Source organism: Entelurus aequoreus, linkage group LG23 (assembly GCF_033978785.1).
Source record: "Entelurus aequoreus isolate RoL-2023_Sb linkage group LG23, RoL_Eaeq_v1.1, whole genome shotgun sequence".
Classification (NCBI taxonomy): Eukaryota; Metazoa; Chordata; class Actinopteri; order Syngnathiformes; family Syngnathidae; genus Entelurus; species Entelurus aequoreus.
Genome location: NC_084753.1, coordinates 32648924 through 32668026, shown reverse-complemented (window position 1 = coordinate 32668026; position 19103 = coordinate 32648924). Strand labels below are relative to the sequence as shown.

The 19103-nt window shown below is 39.2% G+C and overlaps 1 protein-coding gene across 4 annotated transcripts in view; it reads right to left on the bottom strand.

The window, feature by feature from the left end:
• Positions 1-2339: 2339 nt before the first annotated feature.
• hmbox1b (homeobox containing 1 b) overlaps positions 2340-19103 on the bottom strand; it is a 48058-nt gene continuing 31294 nt past the window's right edge. The window contains exons 3-10 of one of the 4 annotated variants that reach the window (XM_062034700.1): positions 12081-12166; positions 11841-11951; positions 8980-9133; positions 8755-8837; positions 8546-8641; positions 5693-5787; positions 5391-5474; positions 2340-3416 (exon numbers count right to left, since the gene is read on the bottom strand). In XM_062034700.1, coding sequence (XP_061890684.1) covers positions 3273-3416; positions 5391-5474; positions 5693-5787; positions 8546-8641; positions 8755-8837; positions 8980-9133; positions 11841-11951; positions 12081-12166 — 853 coding nt within the window. In that variant the 3' untranslated portion in view covers positions 2340-3272. Of the gene's footprint in view, positions 3451-4979; positions 5239-5390; positions 5475-5692; positions 5788-8545; positions 8642-8754; positions 8838-8979; positions 9134-11840; positions 11952-12080; positions 12167-19103 lie in introns of those variants that run through there. The other 3 variants (XM_062034701.1, XM_062034702.1, XM_062034703.1) reach the window with 3 other exon arrangements.

Sequence of the window (19103 nt, the reverse complement as noted above, 5' to 3'; positions counted from 1 at the left end):
AACATGGATACCATGACAACTATGTTCATTAGGGCTATATAAATAAACATTGATTGATTGATTGATTAGCACCATTACTATGACAACCATGTCAGCTAACATCGATACCCTAACAACTATGTTAATTAGCATCGTTACCATGACAACCATGCCAACTAACTAAGCTACGTTACTTTAACAGCAGCGTCTCAAAGGGACAGAAGGTAGAATGCTTGTCCAATAACTGGCAAGCTACCGGTTCTAATCCCGCCTCCTGACCACCCGTCACTGCTGATGTGTCCTTGGGCAAGACACTTGACCGTCAACGGATGCTTCACTGACCAGGATTCTGACCTACCACCTTGACACACCATGTTTGCCCACTATCAAGTTCCCAAGACAACTTTTTTTCTGTCAAAGTGAGAATAAAAATGATCCTCTCTTCAAGAGTTGACAGTCAACAAATCTAAAGAAGAAGTTGAATGTGTGCACCTTCAGAGAAGATTCCATTATTGACATCATGGTCCATGCAGGAACACATGCAACTGTGCTCCAAGGTACTTCAACACTTTTATACGCCAACTTCTAATTCAAGGAAAACTACACTTCTTTGGAGTTTGTCCATCATTCACCATCTTTATGTGAGACAAGAACATATGTTTATATTTTAGTGCCTTCTGAATAGTAAAACAACTGCTAGCAAGAGGCAGCTGACAATGCAGGTCATGTGATTAATTATTTGGCCTATAAACACCTATGTTTTATTTACAGTACATTCCGTGACATGCATATTAACCAAGCTATAGCTAAATTGTTATTGTAGGGGCTAACATTGAGGAACTACTTTTCTGGCGTAGGGACACATTGTCTTGCTCACACTGCTCATACGACCACCAGCTTTATCGCCTGGCAGTTTGCCAAAGTTAATGCTCGATGAATAATTATGCATCTCACATGTGTACAGCAGAAGGTCACAGCAATGAGTTGGTCAACAGAAAATTCCACACGCTTTGCTTAAAATATTAGCAGCATTAGTGACTTTAAACAACATCGCTTGTTTGCTCGCAGCATTTTTTCACCAGTGGAGTGGGGGTTATGTTGAAGTCCTCATCTAAACTGGGCACGCAAGTGCTGAAAGATATAAACATCCCATCTGTCTTTATCCCAGTGAGAGCAGAAATTGTAGAGTAAGTGATTGTTTTATTATGTTCTTGTTTAGCACTTAGCAATAATGCTTAGTGTTTGACTAAAGCTGCTGCAGCTTCTAAAACTTGTAGGTCATCCTCCTTATATTCAGGCTCAAAAATATATGTTTCTAGGTCATCAAAGTAGTCTTTGTCGTCTCTCAAGTCTGCCATGATTAGTAGTCTTGTTGACAAGGAAGTAGCAAATGCCGCTAAGCTATGTAGTGCTTTGAACGATCCAAATATGTAAATATTACATGTTATGATGAATGTTACTACATGACATATATACATATAGCATGTTTATAAAACTTTGTTGGTTGTTTTTTTACTTTTTAAAAAGAGGTGTGTTCTTGTCTCACATAAGGATTATCAAAAATAGACAAACGTTTTCCTGTATCTTTAGTTTTTTGCTGCCATTGCACTTTATGCCACATTACGTGTGAAGTATGTTATTGTACACCAAAACTAAAATTGCATTTTTATTCTCCTTCAAGTTGAACTGTTGCAAGGTGCTGCCGGGTGCGTTGACCAATGAACTAAGGTAAATAATACAGATTGCTTACAAATCTAGTCGTCAAACGAGGAGGGTTGGTATGGGGTACACGCAAGGGACCGAACACTACTGCCTGCCAATCAAATGTTCCATTCATCCGGAAGCTTCTCTTACCAGTAATTGCACGATGAGCGTTGGAGTACAAACAGTAGGTAAGGTAGTATTTGTGCCTCATTCCTGTGAGAATCCTGCATGTGACCGAAACGTTAAGGCAGGGGTGTCCAGACCTTTTGACTTGGGGGGCCCGCATTGGGCTAAAGAAACTTGCAACAATACATATATAGCCTATACATATGTGTACAAATTATATTAAATATAGTGTATGTATGATTAATAATCAATATTATTATATGTGAAAGTTGGACTCCTACCTTGTTTATTTCCCTTATTTATGACCTTCTTAAAGTTTTGTAATCGATCAGAAATATTAAGCAGCTAAAATGCACCGAACATGGATAAGTGTGGAGAGTGTGTTTTGCATGTTTCCCATCATGCTTTGTAATGGATTTAAATGGGTGTTATTTTGAATTTGTGTTTGGACTTTTTTTTTAAAGAATATATACAAAGTTTAGTGGGCAGGTTGTGTTATGTGTGAGCATGTGTGTTGACTTTTTGAGTTGTTTGCTTTTTTTTTTTTTTTTTTGCACCATGACTGGGAGAGGTTGTCTGGATTGGGTCGTATAAGTTGATGCTTTGCTGTACTCACTTAAAACTGCAATTCATGGTCATTGCCCTGATTTACACACATTGACCACATGATGATGGAAAATTTGCGGCACTCGAGATAGTCTGATATTTAAAATTAACCTGGAAACACCCCCGGACTTTATTAAATTGACTTTTTGAGTTGGTTGCATTTTTTTGCGCCATGACTGGGAGAGGTTGTCTGGATTGAGTCATATAAGTTGATGCTGTGCTGTACTCACTTGAAAGTGCAATTCATGGTCATTGACCCGATTTACTCGCATTGACCACATGATGACGAAAAATTTGCAGCAACCGAGATAGTCTGATATTTAAAATTAACCTGGAAACACCCCCGGACTTCATTAAATTCACTCGGCCTGCGAGCCGTAGTTTGGACACGCCTGCATTAAGGAGTATTTAACCGGAACTAGCTGCAGTGAGCTCAAACAACCACCAGGTAGCAGACTATAGTCTTTTGGACTTCTCAGGCGGGTCGTCCCGCTTGAGGTGAAGGGTGAGGCAAAAGTACAACCTTACCGACCGTAGCTAGGTAGCACACGTGTAGTTCCAAATATCTTATATACAGTACACCTTTTCTTCTGAGGTTGACGCTGAGTTAGACTGAGAGAGAACCGGCTCAGACGACCAGGCTTTGGAGGTAAAGGAGGGGTGTGGGTCAGGAAGAGTAAAGGACTAGAACAAGGACTAGAACCACAGATCTTTGCTCTTCTCTTCCCTCCACATATTTTAAAGACTTTGTCTTTAGTGTTTTGATTAGATATCAGGTTAGTGTGGACTTTCACATTATTTCTTGAAATCCTCCCCTTCTTTTCGCTTCCTCCCCCCTCAAAACTTTCCTGCGCGGCTCAATCGTCCTCCAGAGCCTCGGTCTTGATGTCGCCAGGGACTCCTCCGGTTCTGGACAGTGCCAGGATGGTGTGGTTGACGGCGGCCATCTCAACAGCCAAGGAGATGGGGTCCTGGTGCTCGCTGTGAGCGGCGCTGTCCTCCTGGTGGGAAGTACGTACGTCACCACTTGAGGCGCTGTAGTTTCAAAATAAAAGCATGTTTTCCCTGCAGAACTCTGTGGCTCCCCCTATGGGTTGTGTTCTAAATGTTTGCAGACCTTTGAAGATGTGTTTCCTGCTGTATGACTACATTGGTTATTCAAAAAGGCAATAAATATAGCCGTGAAAGTTCAATATTAATGTTGCGTGAATCAAATTAGGTACGTCTAAGACCAGGGGTTCCAAAATTTTTCCACTGAAAAATCTAAACATGCGGACATTTTTCATTTTCAAACATTTTTTTACCTTTAGACGCCCCTCTAGTTTGGTCCAAGGGACACGTAAGGGTCAAGAAATCAAAATGTTATTTTTTTATTTGTAACGCTTAAGTCTCTAGATCAACTTCAGGTCTATCTGTCGATAGTTATTTTTTAAAAATGTTTTATGCACTTTTTGTGAAAACCCGGTCTTTTATGGCAAAAACACAAAACGTGCAATCTTTTCCCCAAAATGATGTCAAGTAATTAGAGCCTTAAATAGGTCAATAATTCATACCGACATTGATGAGCAATGACAGTTTAAACAAATCTCACTGAAATTCTTGGGGATCCAAAAGGGCCCACTCATCAGTGTTAAAAGTTATACTTTTTATTTGTATTTTACTTTCACCGCTTAAATCTCTAGATTGGTATTTGTATTGCTCCATTTGTAGTGTAATAATGCTCATTGTCATTTCTATATTATTTCTTATTTTTGCTAACTGCTTATTTGCTATTTCTTTTACCATCATATTTGTACATGTCGTATTTGCTGATGTTGCTCTATTGTTGTTGTTGTTGTATTTGCTGTTGTTGTTTTTGTCTCTCTGTCTAATACCCCTCTTGTCCCCACAATTTCCCCCTCTGTCTTCCTTTTTTTCTCTTTCTATCCCCTCCTGCTCCAGCCCGGCTGCACCAAATGATAATATAAATACATTTAATAAAGTCAAATACAAATAAGGCAACAAGAGAAGTATCCTACACTTCTCTTTTGTAAAGTAAATCTGAACAGCCGATATGGGCATCTACATCAACTCTATGATTTGCCTGAGAAGCTGGACAGGACAAAAAAAAAAAAAAAATCTCTAGATCAACTTCAAATCTATACGTCCTTTATAAATGTTTAATATGCATCATGTTTTTTGCCCTGTCAAAGAAAATGTCTTTATTTGACAAAAACCCAAAATATGTATTAATTCCCCCCAAAAATATTTCAAAGTTTTTGATGTGATGTGGACTTTCTGTGTTCATATATTTTATTATTTTATCAAGCAGAGCTGCTGCGTTAATTGTGTTGTATATCCTGACTACAAGGTCAAAGCTAACATGCTTTTATTGTTAAGCTTACTTTGCACTCAGTTGTATGTTTAATGCTGTGTATCAAAAATTCCGGACTATAAGCCTGTAGACTATAATGTCTGTTGACATTTTGTGTTGGTTGGAATATTTTTTAAAAATTTTTTTTTTAGCACCATGACTAGGGAAGGTTGTTTGCACTGGGTCATATAAATAAATGTCGCGGATGGGTCCATTCAGAGCATAATAAAAGGTCATTGACTAGGAAAAACTCATAATGCCCACTAGATGGCGACAAAATAGCATCTTAAAAATGTTAGACTTTTAGAATAAAGGCACATTTTCTGTGGGCAAGATTCCTTACTAAAATCTTGACGTCTCGCAGGCCAATTTGAAGACGTCGGCGGGCCGTAGTTTGGACACCCCCGGTTTAGTGCGTCCTTTCAGATTTTAATGTGTCAGGGATGCAGGACGCGTACCTGGCAACATCACTGCATATACCGCAAAAATATGGTACTGTAAGATTTTGACACTGTTACAGCCCTATGACCTTAACAAGAGTACAACACGACAAAAAGACATTTTACATTTTGTACAGCAGCTGCGATCCAAGCATGTCTTTCACAACTAAATGAGCAAGTACCTGTGTCGGTGAGGTGGGCTCCAGGCGGTAAAGGCCAAACGGTCGACTGAGAGGTCTCTTGTCAAAATATGGCAGATCGCACGCCTTCAGGAGAAACATTCATCAAATATGATACAGTAAGTCAAATTCATACAATTTAGAAGATTACTACCATCGTCTACTATTACTAATAGCGGAGTACGGCCTGCAGTGATAAAACAGTTCTTCTTCAGCATTTTGATCATCTATTGTAGACTGAGATGTTTTGTGACCACAAATATGAAAATATGACAATGGCGAGCAGCTCCAGATGTTACTCTTACCTGTTCGCTGAAATCGTTCCCGTCAATATCGTCGCTGTTGGAATGTCCGCCAGGACTCTGCACGTCTATCCCGTGACTCTCCAGGATTGTGGCTTCTTGGAGGAAAAGGACACATTGTAAGCTTTATTATCATCATTGCAGACTCCAGTACACTAGTACAACACTATTACAGTCGTACGAAGATGCTGTGGCAAGACGTCATGTTGTGTAACTTCATGTTTTGTAACAAGGTTTCTGCAGGTGTCGGCAAATCCAATGTAATGCTTTTTAATGCAACTTAAAACCAATGTAATGTCCACGTCCTACTGCAGATAGTTATGTCTAGTCAAAAACGTACAATTATCTGTGTCGACAAAATTGTAAGCATTTGTCAATGACGATGTTAAATTGTTGAAAAGTTTACCATAATTGTGGCCAAATTAACCATTTTGAAAGCCAGAGACGAAGAAAAGAAACACAAAGACGTAGCAATTTATCAAGTTCATTTTCATTTATCGTTCAATTCTTTGACTTATTGACCATCAGCCTTACAAGTGTAGGACTTTTTTAATGGACATTGTATTTAATGTTTTTTATTGTCTTCAAATCCATCTAATGACTTGTAATGCTTGTTAAAGAGCAGCAGAAACCCTGGGTAAGTTCAATATTGTGTGCCTGTAACTATTAAACGTTAAAGTACCCATGATTGTCACACGCACACTAGGTGTGGCGAAATTATTCTCTGCATTTGACCCATCACCCTTGATCCCCCCCTGGGATGTAAGGGGAGCAGTGAGCAGCAGCGGTGGCCGCGCCCGGGAATCATTTTTGGAGATTTAACCCCCAATTTCAATGCTTGATACTGAGTGCCATGGAACCAACCACAAAATCCACAGTTCGGATCATGTTAAGGTTTTGTTTAGTTTGGTGTACTTTGTTGTTCTTTTTGTCACCCCCCCAAATATCTCATATCCCAGTAAGTCACCATTATTTATCAGTTGTGTTTTTTACCAAAGTGTCTTATAAAATTCAACCTAAAAAGCGCTGAGCCTTGCAACAATCCTAACATGTATATTGATATAAATCATCATCTGACAATTGTTCCCAGTATTTCAAGTCATAGCATAGTAATTATTATTGTGACATAACGGAATAATAGGTGCCTTAAGTAAAGGTTTTAAAGAAAAAAAAGGATGCATAAGTTATTATAATAACTATAGTATTAGAAGCTGTTAAGTGAATAAATTAGCAATGACAATGTTTCAGATGCTACGACCTTGACATCAGTACTCACGTCAACATTAGCAAGATGTTTTTCTCTTGACTTTTGGACAACAAGTCGCCATGAACTGATTTAAACATATCAGATGACATTTAAGGACCGTTCAAGTCTTTAGAGTAAGAGATAGGTTTGGTAGTTTTTTCTCACACTTGTGTGTGTGAGGCGTGTTGATGTTTTTCTCTCGACTTTTGGACAACAAGTCGCCATGAACTGATTAAAACATATCAGATGACATTTAAGAATCGTTCAACTCTTTGGAGTAAGATAGGTTTGGTAGTTTTTTCTCACTTTTGTGTGTGTGAGGCGGTCACTTTGAGGTCTGGCTGAGTCCTGGAGGCAGGCAGGGAGCCTCGGAGGGCTGCATGGCGGCACCACGTAAACATGATTGACCCAAACAGTTCTTATCGTCAAAATGACAACATTTCACTCACGTTACGATAATTTCCCCGACGTTTTTTTGATTAGTACAAGATTCTGTTTTTATTGGCCAAAAATCCGTGAGTTCATCCACTCTCACAGGAGCGTATACTACAAACGGATTAGTAACACAAAGAAAAATCATGATCAGAACAACGCATGCACTCTGAACCGTGTCAGGTCAAACGACTTGGATTGTTTTCATAATCTGTTCAATCCCTCGCATTTCAGATGTGTTCAATATCTGTGAGACGCACATTATACTTGAAAGTATCAAACACGTGCTTATGAGGGTGCCCTATTATTGCACTGCTGTGGATGTGGTGGTCCTGGAGGTGTACCAGATCTATACACATACAGGTGAAACAATGACTACGTTTCCATGCACTAAATTAGTCTGATTTCTCACACCACATGTAAAGTCTAATGCTACTATTAGTCATACGCAATGTTCCCTTTAATATTTCATGTGTGTGAGCAAACGCAAAAAGTCCTTAAGCATTCAGAGGAGCACAAGTGAGCAAAATCAGACAGGCACACTGTGGCCACACCTGCAGCACACCTGACTAAATAAGTTAAATGTGTTATTATTACAATGAAATGACAGCAGTCATTTCCATGCGATTATTTTCTAATATAAATGTTTTTGCCCACTTACACTGACAATAACAACAAATATTGTTTTTCATGAGCTGTGGACTAGTATTGTAGGTCTGGGTGGAGGTCCTGCTTTGGAAATAATTTGTACCACTTTCAGATATTGCATTTAGTTCCCATTAAAACATTCACATGTTGCACAATGAGATGTAAGCATGGGATCGTGTGTACATTCCTGTAACTTTGTAAAAAAATATATTTTTTTATTAGTATTTCGTTAATATAATAACAGCATTTCATGATTAGTATTCATAAATAAAGATTCTTAATAAATGACAATAGAATAAGCCCACATTTGACTGGTAAAATTTGAGAAAAGTATGCTTCTTTTGAGCCCAATGATTTGAAACAGGAGCGCATATACCATGAATTGACTAACCCAACTTAAACAAGTTGAAAAACCTATTCGGGTGTTACCATTTAGTGGTCAATTGTACAGAATATGTACTGTACTATGCATGTGCAATCTACTAATAAAAGTTTCAATCAATCAATCAAAAGACTCCCAAAGACATTACCAATGTTAGCTCGTCTCTTGATCTCCTTGCGCCGGTTAGCAAACCAGTTGTACACCTTGAGGGAGGTGACCCTCTCCAGATCAGACAGCTTCTTCCCTGAAACACATGGCAACACTTTGATGCCACCGGAATGCAAATTCTCGCTTACCATTGAATATTCTGCTCCATAACAGATCATCATTGCAAGGTGATGCACACATAAAGCTTACCTGGTTTCTGAATAACAGCATTGCAGGCGTTGGCGATCTCCTCCCTTTTGGCCTCGTCGGGATACTGGTTGTCGTTGAAGTAGCTATAAATAGCACAACTGATTGAATTCATTTGACACAAGGACGAGGGCAGGACATCAGACTGTTGCTTGAACATGCTGCCAGTGTTCTTTGTGGAAGGCAGACGAGCAAACATCCATCCCCTGCGCTTCAAAATCCCCTCACCTCTCCATCACGGCCAGACACTCTTTCCGCCAGGTGAAGCGGCTTCCCCGCCGAAGTCGGAATGTTCCTGGGGCAGTGGCGAGGGGAGGAGGGGTTTGCCTCCACTCCATGTCCTCCAGAGGCAAGGGTGCAGGTCGCATGTTCAAAGTAGCACCTGTGCCAAGAACAAACACTTTAGCAAATACACCTATTCTTTGGATTAAAATTGTCATCATGATGAATTACACGACTATTCATTCATTTGAAAACACGAGCATTTATTGTACCACCAAAACTCAACTTTAAATATAGTTTCAAAAAAACCTTCCTGCATTTAGTCACGCCCTCTTCAACACAATGTTCCTTCTCCTCACAATGACACAATTGGTCGATCGCTAATGAAGACCAGAGAAAAAATAAATGCAAAGCAAAAGCTTTAATTGCAACCACACTTGAAGAGTCATGACCCAACGAGTTAACAGATCTATGCAATCAGCATGAAAGGACATCAGTTTCCTCTGCACAATTGATGGAAGTGTGTGTGTGTACGTGTGTGTGTGTGTGTGTGGCGCTGGCTCAGTGTGGCCATAAATATCACAAGGAAAAAGCAGTTTCCAGCGTTGATAGCTTTGGCAGACATCCATCAAGGAACATGCTGCAGAGGACAAGGCGTGGGACGTCTGCTGCTTGGCTATTGGTTGGAGAGAACATTTACACTGCCTTCTTGTTTGTACATGCACAGGAGTGCTTATTTTACTGCAGATATGACATGAATTTAGAAGGGCAAGATTATTTTCATTTTTCACAAAATAAATACTATTTTCAGCACATGAATCTTTCAGCAATTCACGATTAGTTTCAATTCCGATTTTTGGTTAGGGTTAGGATTAAGGCTGGGCGATATGGCAAAAAAATTATCACGGTTATTTTTTTTATTATCATCCGCTCTCGATTAATATCACTTTTTCTTTTTTTTTAAAAAATTAAAGCGGATTGTGCCGTACAGGATTATAGCGAGTATTGTTGCATCCCTACAGCATGTTGTAACAGACATTTCCACCATGTTTGATGGAGGTCATATATGCTAACATTGTGTTGATATATATCTTGTGTGTTTACTAGAGGTGTAACAGTACAGGTAATCCACGCTACATTCTGTACCTGGGCCATGGTTTCGCTTCTTTTTCAATATGTTTTGTGGGAGTAAGGGAAACAACTTTTTTTCCTCTCAAAGTTATTTTGGGTTTTTTGTAGAGATGTCCGATAATAACGGCCTGCCGATATTATCGGCCGATAAATGCTTTAAAATGTAATATCGGAAATTATCGGTATCGCTTTTTTTATTATCGGGTTTTTTTTGTAATTTTTTTTATTAAATCAACATAAAAAACACAAGATACACTAACAATTAGTACACCAACCCAAAAAACCTCCCTCCCCCATTTACACTCATTCACACAAAAGGGTTGTTTATTTCTGTTATTAATATTCTGGTTCCTACATTATATATCAATATATATCAATACAGTCTGCAAAGGATACAGTCCGTAAGCACACGATTGTGCGTGCTGCTGGTCCACTAATAGTACTAACCTTTAACAGTTAATTTTACTCATTTTTATTAATTACTAGTTTCTATGTAACTGTTTTTATATTGCTTTACGTTCTTATTTTATTTTTATTTTTTTTAAAAAGGACCTTATCTTCAGCATACCTGGTTGTCCAAATTAGGCATAATTATAATTAATTCCACGACTGTATATATCGGTATCGGTTGATATCAGTATCGGTAATTAAGAGTTGGACAATATCGGAATATCGGATATCGGCAAAAAGCCATTTTTGGACATCCCTAGTTTTTTGGTGTAGTGACTACTACAAAAAATGTATTTCAAGTTAACATTTACTAAACACTTTCAAACGGTAAATTATTATTTGTATTCTTTAATGACTTGTATGGGCCGCACTTGGCCCATGGGCCGTAGTTTGGACACCTCTGCCTGAGGTTCTAAGGGTGTAATAGTAAATGTGTCCAAATTCCAATTTTTCAGTACACAGGCACATTAAATTGTCAAAAGCTAGAAAGTGTTTCTTGCGTCATGCTTTTACTCGGTAATCAAAGAACACAAAAAAAGGAACTATATCAGTGTGGGGGGGGCATCCATGCAGGCATGCAGTGCACCTCCACAAGCGCCGGGAGTGTGTGGAAGCATGCAGAATGTATGCCGCCCAGCATTTGACTAGCAGCTAGGAGTCATGACGAGCGATGGTATGAAGACTGAGGCTGAAAAATGAGGTTGGTGCAGAGTTCGAAACCTGCTCCATGCGTAAGGTGCCCTCAGATAACTTTCTATCTACATCAAATTGACTTGACTTTTGGTCACGCGTCATAAACCAGGGATGTTTGAATCGCGGCACTTGTTATTTTATGGATTCATGGTAGAAATACAAAAATGAACAAATAAGTGTAATGCAATCAGAAAATCTGTAGTGGAAATACTAACTAATAATAACACAAAGATGTGTCTTTAAATATGTGCCATTGTCAATTATGCAAATTAGACAGATGTCATTCAAACTTTAGCTGAAAGAAGGATGTGATCTTGTCACAAGAGAAAGAACAACAAGCAAAGGGGGATATTACATTCGGTGCTGGAGACTTCAATCTGTGCCTGCATTTAGTCACACCCTCTTCAACACAATAACGCAAATTAGACATGATCCTGTTGCCATTTCCTGATTGCAGCTGCAATAGCAGCACTTATCTGGAGATGCTTGGGTGAAAGTATGCTAGAGGAACGTGCAGGCAGCAGATTGGTGTATTTCAAATCCATCAGCTTCTCTGCACTGGGCCAAAACAAGCAGTGAAATGTTCCGTGTACCTGGCGTGGTTTTCTCTAGCGTGTACCAGCGGTAGAAGGCTCTCTTCTTCTGCTCGCTCAGGTCGGAGCCATGCTGCAGCAGCCAGTGGGAGATCCTGCTCTGACTGATGCCTGCAAGACCAATGTGTCACATTCTTGTGTTCCTTGGTTTGAAATCACACAATGTTCACAAGTTCAACATGGATGCAGCTTGCTTGTATTTCCTACAATGTGTTGCCTGTGAGGCTGGTTGGCACTCACCCGTGACTTGTGCCACCACTGCCTGAGAGATCCGGCGGTTACCCAGGAAGGCTTTGATCTCTTCTTTCACCATACTGCTGTCCCTCCTGGAAGTTGCACCCGTGACTTCATTAGTACACGCTCAGTGGTATTAGCAATGCAGACTCCAGTGCACTATTGGCGGAGCGAAATGTCAGCAGGCATCAGAGCGTACGCAGTCGCATGCACTGCTGCTTAGTAGTTTCCTGTCATACACTACATGGGTTGTTGACGGTTTTCTGTCTTGGCCCTATGACAGTTTGTTGGAAGAGACTTATTTTTGCTGATATCAAACTGATATTCCATTTCAATATCGGATTGGGACACTTCTAAACAATACCTAACTACTTGTTAGGCCTGGGTTGATCAAACGATACCAATATATATTGCGATAAACACGTCATTAGGGATGTATATCGTTAAGATTTTATCGATACGATACACTCATCGATATCTGTATTTATTGGTACCGGTACTCTTTTTTCGGTACGATATGTAATTTGTGGAAATAAAGATATGAAAAAACATATTTAAAGGCCTACTGAAACCCACTACTACCGACCACGCAGTCTGATAGTTTATATATCAATGATGAAATCTTAACATTATAACACATGCCAATACGGCCGGGTTAACTTATAAAGTGACATTTTAAATTTGCCGCTAAACTTCCGGTTCGAAACGCCTCTGAGGATGACGTATGCGTGTGACGTAGCCCGACGAACACGGGTATGCCTTCCACATTGAAGCCGATACGAAAAAGCTCTGTTTTCATTTCATAATTCCACAGTATTCTGGACATCTGTGTTCGTGAATCTGTTTCAATCATGTTCATTGCATTATGGAGAAGGAAGCCGAGCAAGCAAAGAAGAAAGTTGTCGGTGCGAAATGGACGTATTTTTCGAACGTAGTCAGCCACAACAGTACACAGCCGGCGCTTCTTTGTTTACATTCCCGAAAGATGCAGTCAAGATGGAAGAACTCGGATAACAGAGACTCTAACCAGGAGGACTTTTGATTTGGATACACAGACGCCTGTAGAGAACTGGGACAACACAGACTCTTACCAGGATTACTTTGATTTGGATGACAAAGACGCAGACGTGCTACTGTGAGTATGCAGCTTTGGCTTTTTTTTGCGTATGTACGTAACTTTTTTTAAATATATAAGCTTTATGAACCTTGGGTTAGGTGAACGGTCTTTTGGGCTGAGTGATTGTGTGTGTTGATCATGTGTTTGAATTGTATTGGCGTGTTCTATGGAGCTAGGAGCTAGCAGAGGAGCTAGGAGCTAGCATAACACGTACCGTACCGTACGTGCGCGTCACGTACGTAACTTTTTAAAAATATATAAGCTTTATGAACCTTGGGTTAGGTGAACGGTCTTTTGGGCTGAGTGATTGTGTGTGTTGATCGGGTGTTTGAATTGTATTGGCGTGTTCTATGGAGCTAGGAGCTAGCAGAGGAGCTAGGAGCTAGCATAACAAACACGCAGGTGTTATTATGCAGGATTAATTTGTGGCATATTAAATATAAGCCTGGTTGTGTTGTGGCTAATAGAGTACATATATGTCTTGTGTTTATTTACTGTTGTAGTCATTCCCAGCTGAATATCAGGTACCGTGAGTATGCAGCCTTGGCTGCTAAACATTCGATAACTTGACCGTATGTGCGCGTCACGTACGTAACTTTTTAAAAATATATAAGCTTTATGAACCTTGGGTTAGGTGAACGGTCTTTTGGGCTGAGTGATTGTGTGTGTTGATCGGGTGTTTGAATTGTATTGGCGTGTTCTATGGAGCTAGGAGCTAGCAGAGGAGCTAGGAGCTAGCATAACAAACACGCAGGTGTTATTATGCAGGATTAATTTGTGGCATATTAAATATAAGCCTGGTTGTGTTGTGGCTAATAGAGTATATATATGTCTTGTGTTTATTTACTGTTGTAGTCATTCCCAGCTGAATATCAGGTACCGTGAGTATGCAGCCTTGGCTGCTAAACATTCGATAACTTGACCGTATGTGCGCGTCACGTACGTAACTTTTTAAAAATATATAAGCTTTATGAACCTTGGGTTAGGTAAACGGTCTTTTGGGCTGAGTGATTGTGTGTGTTGATCAGGTGTTTGAATTGTATTGGCGTGTTCTATGGAGCTAGGAGCTAGCAGAGGAGCTAGGAGCTAGCATAACAAACACGCAGGTGTTTTTATGCAGGATTAATTTGTGGCATATTAAATATAAGCCTGGTTGTGTTGTGGCTAATAGAGTATATATATGTCTTGTGTTTATTTACTGTTGTAGTCATTCCCAGCTGAATATCAGGTCACCCCCGGCTCTCACAGCATCTTCCCTATCTGAATAGCTTCAACTCCCCACTAGTCCTTCACTTGCACTTTACTCATCCACAAATCTTTCATCCTCGCTCAAATTAATGGGGAAATTGTCGCTTTCTCGGTCCGAATCTCTCTCACTTCATGCGGCCATCATTGTAAACAATAGGGAACTTTGCGTATATGTTCAACTGACTACGTCACGCTACTTCCGGTAGGTGCAAGCCTTTTTTTTATCAGATACCAAAAGTTGCAATCTTTATCGTCGTTGTTCTATACTAAATCCTTTCAGCAAAAATATGGCAATATCGCGAAATGATCAAGTATGACACATAGAATAGATCTGCTATCCCCGTTTAAATAAAAAAAATTCATTTCAGTAGGCCTTTAAATTAGCATTCATTAGCACAAGAGGTTGAACACATCCAACATGATGTACTGTAACATCTCAGAGCAGGGAAGTCTGTTTGTCAACTATGTGTGCAGTGCAAGGTGAGATGCATTTATGTCACACATCACCCTGTTTCTATTCATTACAATTACACTCAGCTGGAAATAGTATTTATATATGGCACGCAACCTTTTACATGACATATCAAATATATATCATATAAATCAATGCAATCAATTAGCATGTTATTGCGTGTGCATTTTGTTACAACAGGAATTGTTAGTTGTATTTATGTTTATGTTAAGTATTTGACTGACGGACCGAAGGCATATTGAGTGTTGACAGTTACCGATGCATGCGTAGTGCAGGGGTCACCGACCTTTTTGAGCCAAAGATCACTGGTCTCAGCCAAAAACCAAAGCAAGATCTACCTATGTTTTATATGTGTGTACATACAAACATACATACATACATACAGTTATGCTCATAAGTTTACATACCCTGGGAGAATTTATGATTTCTTGGCCATTCTTCAGAGAATATGAATGATAACACAAAGACCTTTCTTCCACTAATGCTTAATGGTTGTGTGAAGCTATTTATTGGCAAACAACTGTGTTTACTCTTTTTAAATCAAAATGACAAAAGAAAGTACCCAAATGACCCTGATCAAAAGTTTATATACCCCAGTGACTTTGATCTGATAACATGCACAAAAGTTGACACAAACAGGTTTGAATGGCTAATCAAGGTTCCAATCCTCACCTGTGACCTGTTTGTTTGTAATTAGTGTGTGTGTGTATAAAAGGTCAGTGAGTTTCTGGGCTTCTGACAGACCATTGCATCTTTCATCCAGTGCTGCACAGATGTTTCTGCATTCTGAGTCATGGGGAAGGCAAAATAATTGTCAAAGGATCTGCGAGGAAAGGTAATTGAACTGCATAAAACAGGAAAGGGGTATAAAAAGATATCCAAGGAATTGAGAATGCCAGTTGTTTGCCAATAAATAGCTTCACACAACCATCAAGCATGAGTGAAAGAAAGGTTTTTGTGTTATCATTCATATTCTCTGAAGAATGGCCAAGAAATCATAAATTCTCCCAGGGTATGTAAACTTATAAGCACGACTGTGTGTATATATATATATATATTGCGCCGCACTTTGGGTTGGGCACCCCTGCTGTCGAAGCTAACTGTTTATGGCCACTATAGTCTTAGTACTGTAGTATAATTGTTCATCCTATGGTCACATATGGGACGTGAGTCACGTGTTAAAAGTTAAAAGTTAAAGTATCAATGATTGTCACACACACACAAGGTGTGGTGAAATTTGTCCTCTGCATTTGACCCATCCCCTTGATCACCCCCTGGGAGGTGAGGGGAGCAGTGGGCAGCAGCGGTGCCGCGCCCGGGAATCATTTTTTTGTGATTTAACCCCCAATTCCAACCCTTGATGCTGAGTGCCAAGCAGGGAGGTAATGGGTCCCATTTTTATAGTCTTTGGTATGACTCCGCCGGGGTTTGAACTCACAACCTACCGATCTCAGGGCGGACACTCTAACCACTAGGCCACTGAGTAGTTAATTAGTTCATTAGTTAGTGAGTAGTTGTCTTACGTCAGAACAGGAAGTAGTAAAATCAGCTATCACCTGGCGGGTTTTTCCTGTTTGATAAAACGGGTAAGTCCTACTGAAATTTAAAAAAAATTACACAGTATAACAAATGCGTTAAAAGTAAAGAAAAGTAATTAGGTCAATAAAATCTAAATAATAATTATTGCATAACAAAAAATTATTTCAATGCTTAAATAAGAATAACAGACCAAATTAAATGTCACACAGTGGTAACTTCCTGCCACTAATCCTGAAGAAAACTGTTCTTCTCAGGTTTCTCTATGTTTACATTTTCACACTTTGCACTATTTTCTCACATTTTATGACGCATTTCTTACATATTCCTTATTTTTGCACCTTCATTTTAAGAGCTTATTTAAGTGTCCAATGTGATTTTACCATTTTGTTTATATGTTCTTTCCTTTCTGCCTTGATAGCTGAGGGATTATAATCAGAGGAAGGTTACAATTCAAATAAAAATGTTTACATTTCATATATTTTTCCCCTGCTCCTTTTTTCATAGGTCGTTAAAAAAAATATTGATATTGTTATACTTATACTATAGCGGTTGCTTTAAGGACATAAAAAATGTTTACATTTCATATATTTTTCCCCTGCTCCTTTTTTCATAGGTCGTTAAAAAAAATATTGATATTGTTATACTTATACTATAGCGGTTGCTTTAAGGACATAATTCACCACACCTGTTTACTTGACTTTGCCATCATTATTTACTGTCACTGTTCGATTGTGCACATAACAATGCTGTTCTTGTTTAGCATTCATATATGCAGTTAAGAGTGAGTAATTCGGAGCGGCCCCTTTAAATGACCGTCAGGAGATTCTCCCAAAGGTGGGGGTTTGTTGTGACCGCCATTTTTGTGTCGCTCCATGTTAGGAGTCATTCATTCTCGTCTTTGATGAATAAACGACGCACACGTTTTTGTGTGTCAAACGATACTTCAAGTTGTCTTGCTTTCACGCTACAAGCGCAACAATACCGTGATACAGTTTTCAGCCATACTGCATAGCTCTATTTGTTAAGCAGTGTAAATAACAATTTATCAATGAAAATGTGCTAATTGTGCATAGTTCTGCTATTCTTATAACCGTCTCAATATTGTTATATATTCTGTCAATTAAAGGGTCATAATATGATATTTTTCTACATTTAAAGACTTCCTTGTGGTCTATATCAGTGGTCCCCAACCACCGGTCCGGGGACCGGTACCGGTCCGTGACGCATTTGCTACCGGGCCGCAGAGAAACATGAAATAATTTATAAATGACTGCATTTTTTCTGACTTAACTTTCACCTGTCCCACTAGACACACCAATAAGCTTCTTTATAGATGTACAAAAAAAACCCTCATAGTAAGTTGCCATTTGTTATATTTGTTATAACTTTGTGGCATGATACAAAGCACATGAATGAACATACCAAATATAAATGTGACAGATTGTAGCCAAAGGCTGATTTCTATCTGCATCTCATTTCATTTCAAAGAAACAAGCCCAGGGCTCCCACTAATTCAGCGTTATAATGAGTTGTATTGTTCATGCACTTATTTTTGCTGAATTTTTATCAGGCACAAGTGGAAAGCCGGTCCCTGAAAATAATGCCTACATTAAACCGGTCCCTGGTGCAAAAAAGGTTGGGAACCACTGTTCTATATAACATGTAACGTTATTTGCTCAAAATGCTGCATCAATTATGTTTTACAGACCATCTTCAAGCCACTTTCTGACCGTCTCTTCAAGATGCGCCATTTTGTGGGCGCGCTTATTTACGTGCCTCCACTTTGACTGTGTCTTCTCCCCGTCAGCCATGTTGTAGTTTTTATTTTCCATAGCGAGTCTACTGACAGATGTAAGTAAGAACTGTGCACTACTTTGTGGTAGAAATGGCAACAGCGGAGGATGCATGTGCATGTACGAGCCAGTCTGCCCCAGAGGATAGTGAAAGGATTCATTTATTGACTCGGACTCCCGCAAAGCACATTGGGTAAATTCACACCATACAGTGACGTTGATAGGTTTTCAATGTAGTGAGTCAGAAATTCAATGTTCAATGTTCAAATTCAAATAACTCCCCAGTTAAAAAATGTATTTCTTTATTATAGTATTCTGTTTTTTAATTTTATTGAGTGTTAAACTCCTTTGATTGTGGTATGATATGGTTATATATTCATGTACCGTATAATTCGGACTATAAGTCGCAGTTTTTTTCATAGTTTGGCCGGGGGTGTGACTTATACTCAGGAGCGACACATTACCGTAAAATATCAAATAATATTATTTAGCTCATTCACGTAAGAGACTAGACGTATAAGATTTCATCGGATTTAGCGATTAGGAGTGACAGATTGTTTGGTAAACGTATATCATGTTCTACATGTTATAGTTATTTGAATGACTCTTACCATAATATGTTACGTTAACATACCAGGCACGTTCTCAGTTGGTTATTTATGCCTCATACAGCGTACACTTATTCAGCCTGTTGTTCACTATTCTTTATTTATTTTAAATTGCCTTTCAAATGTCTATTCTTGGTGTTGGCTTTTATCAAATAAATTTCCCCCAAAAATGCGACCTCTACTCCAGTGTATTTTCGGCCGGTGCGACTTATACTCCGAAAAATACGGTATGTTCAAAATGTATCTAAAATT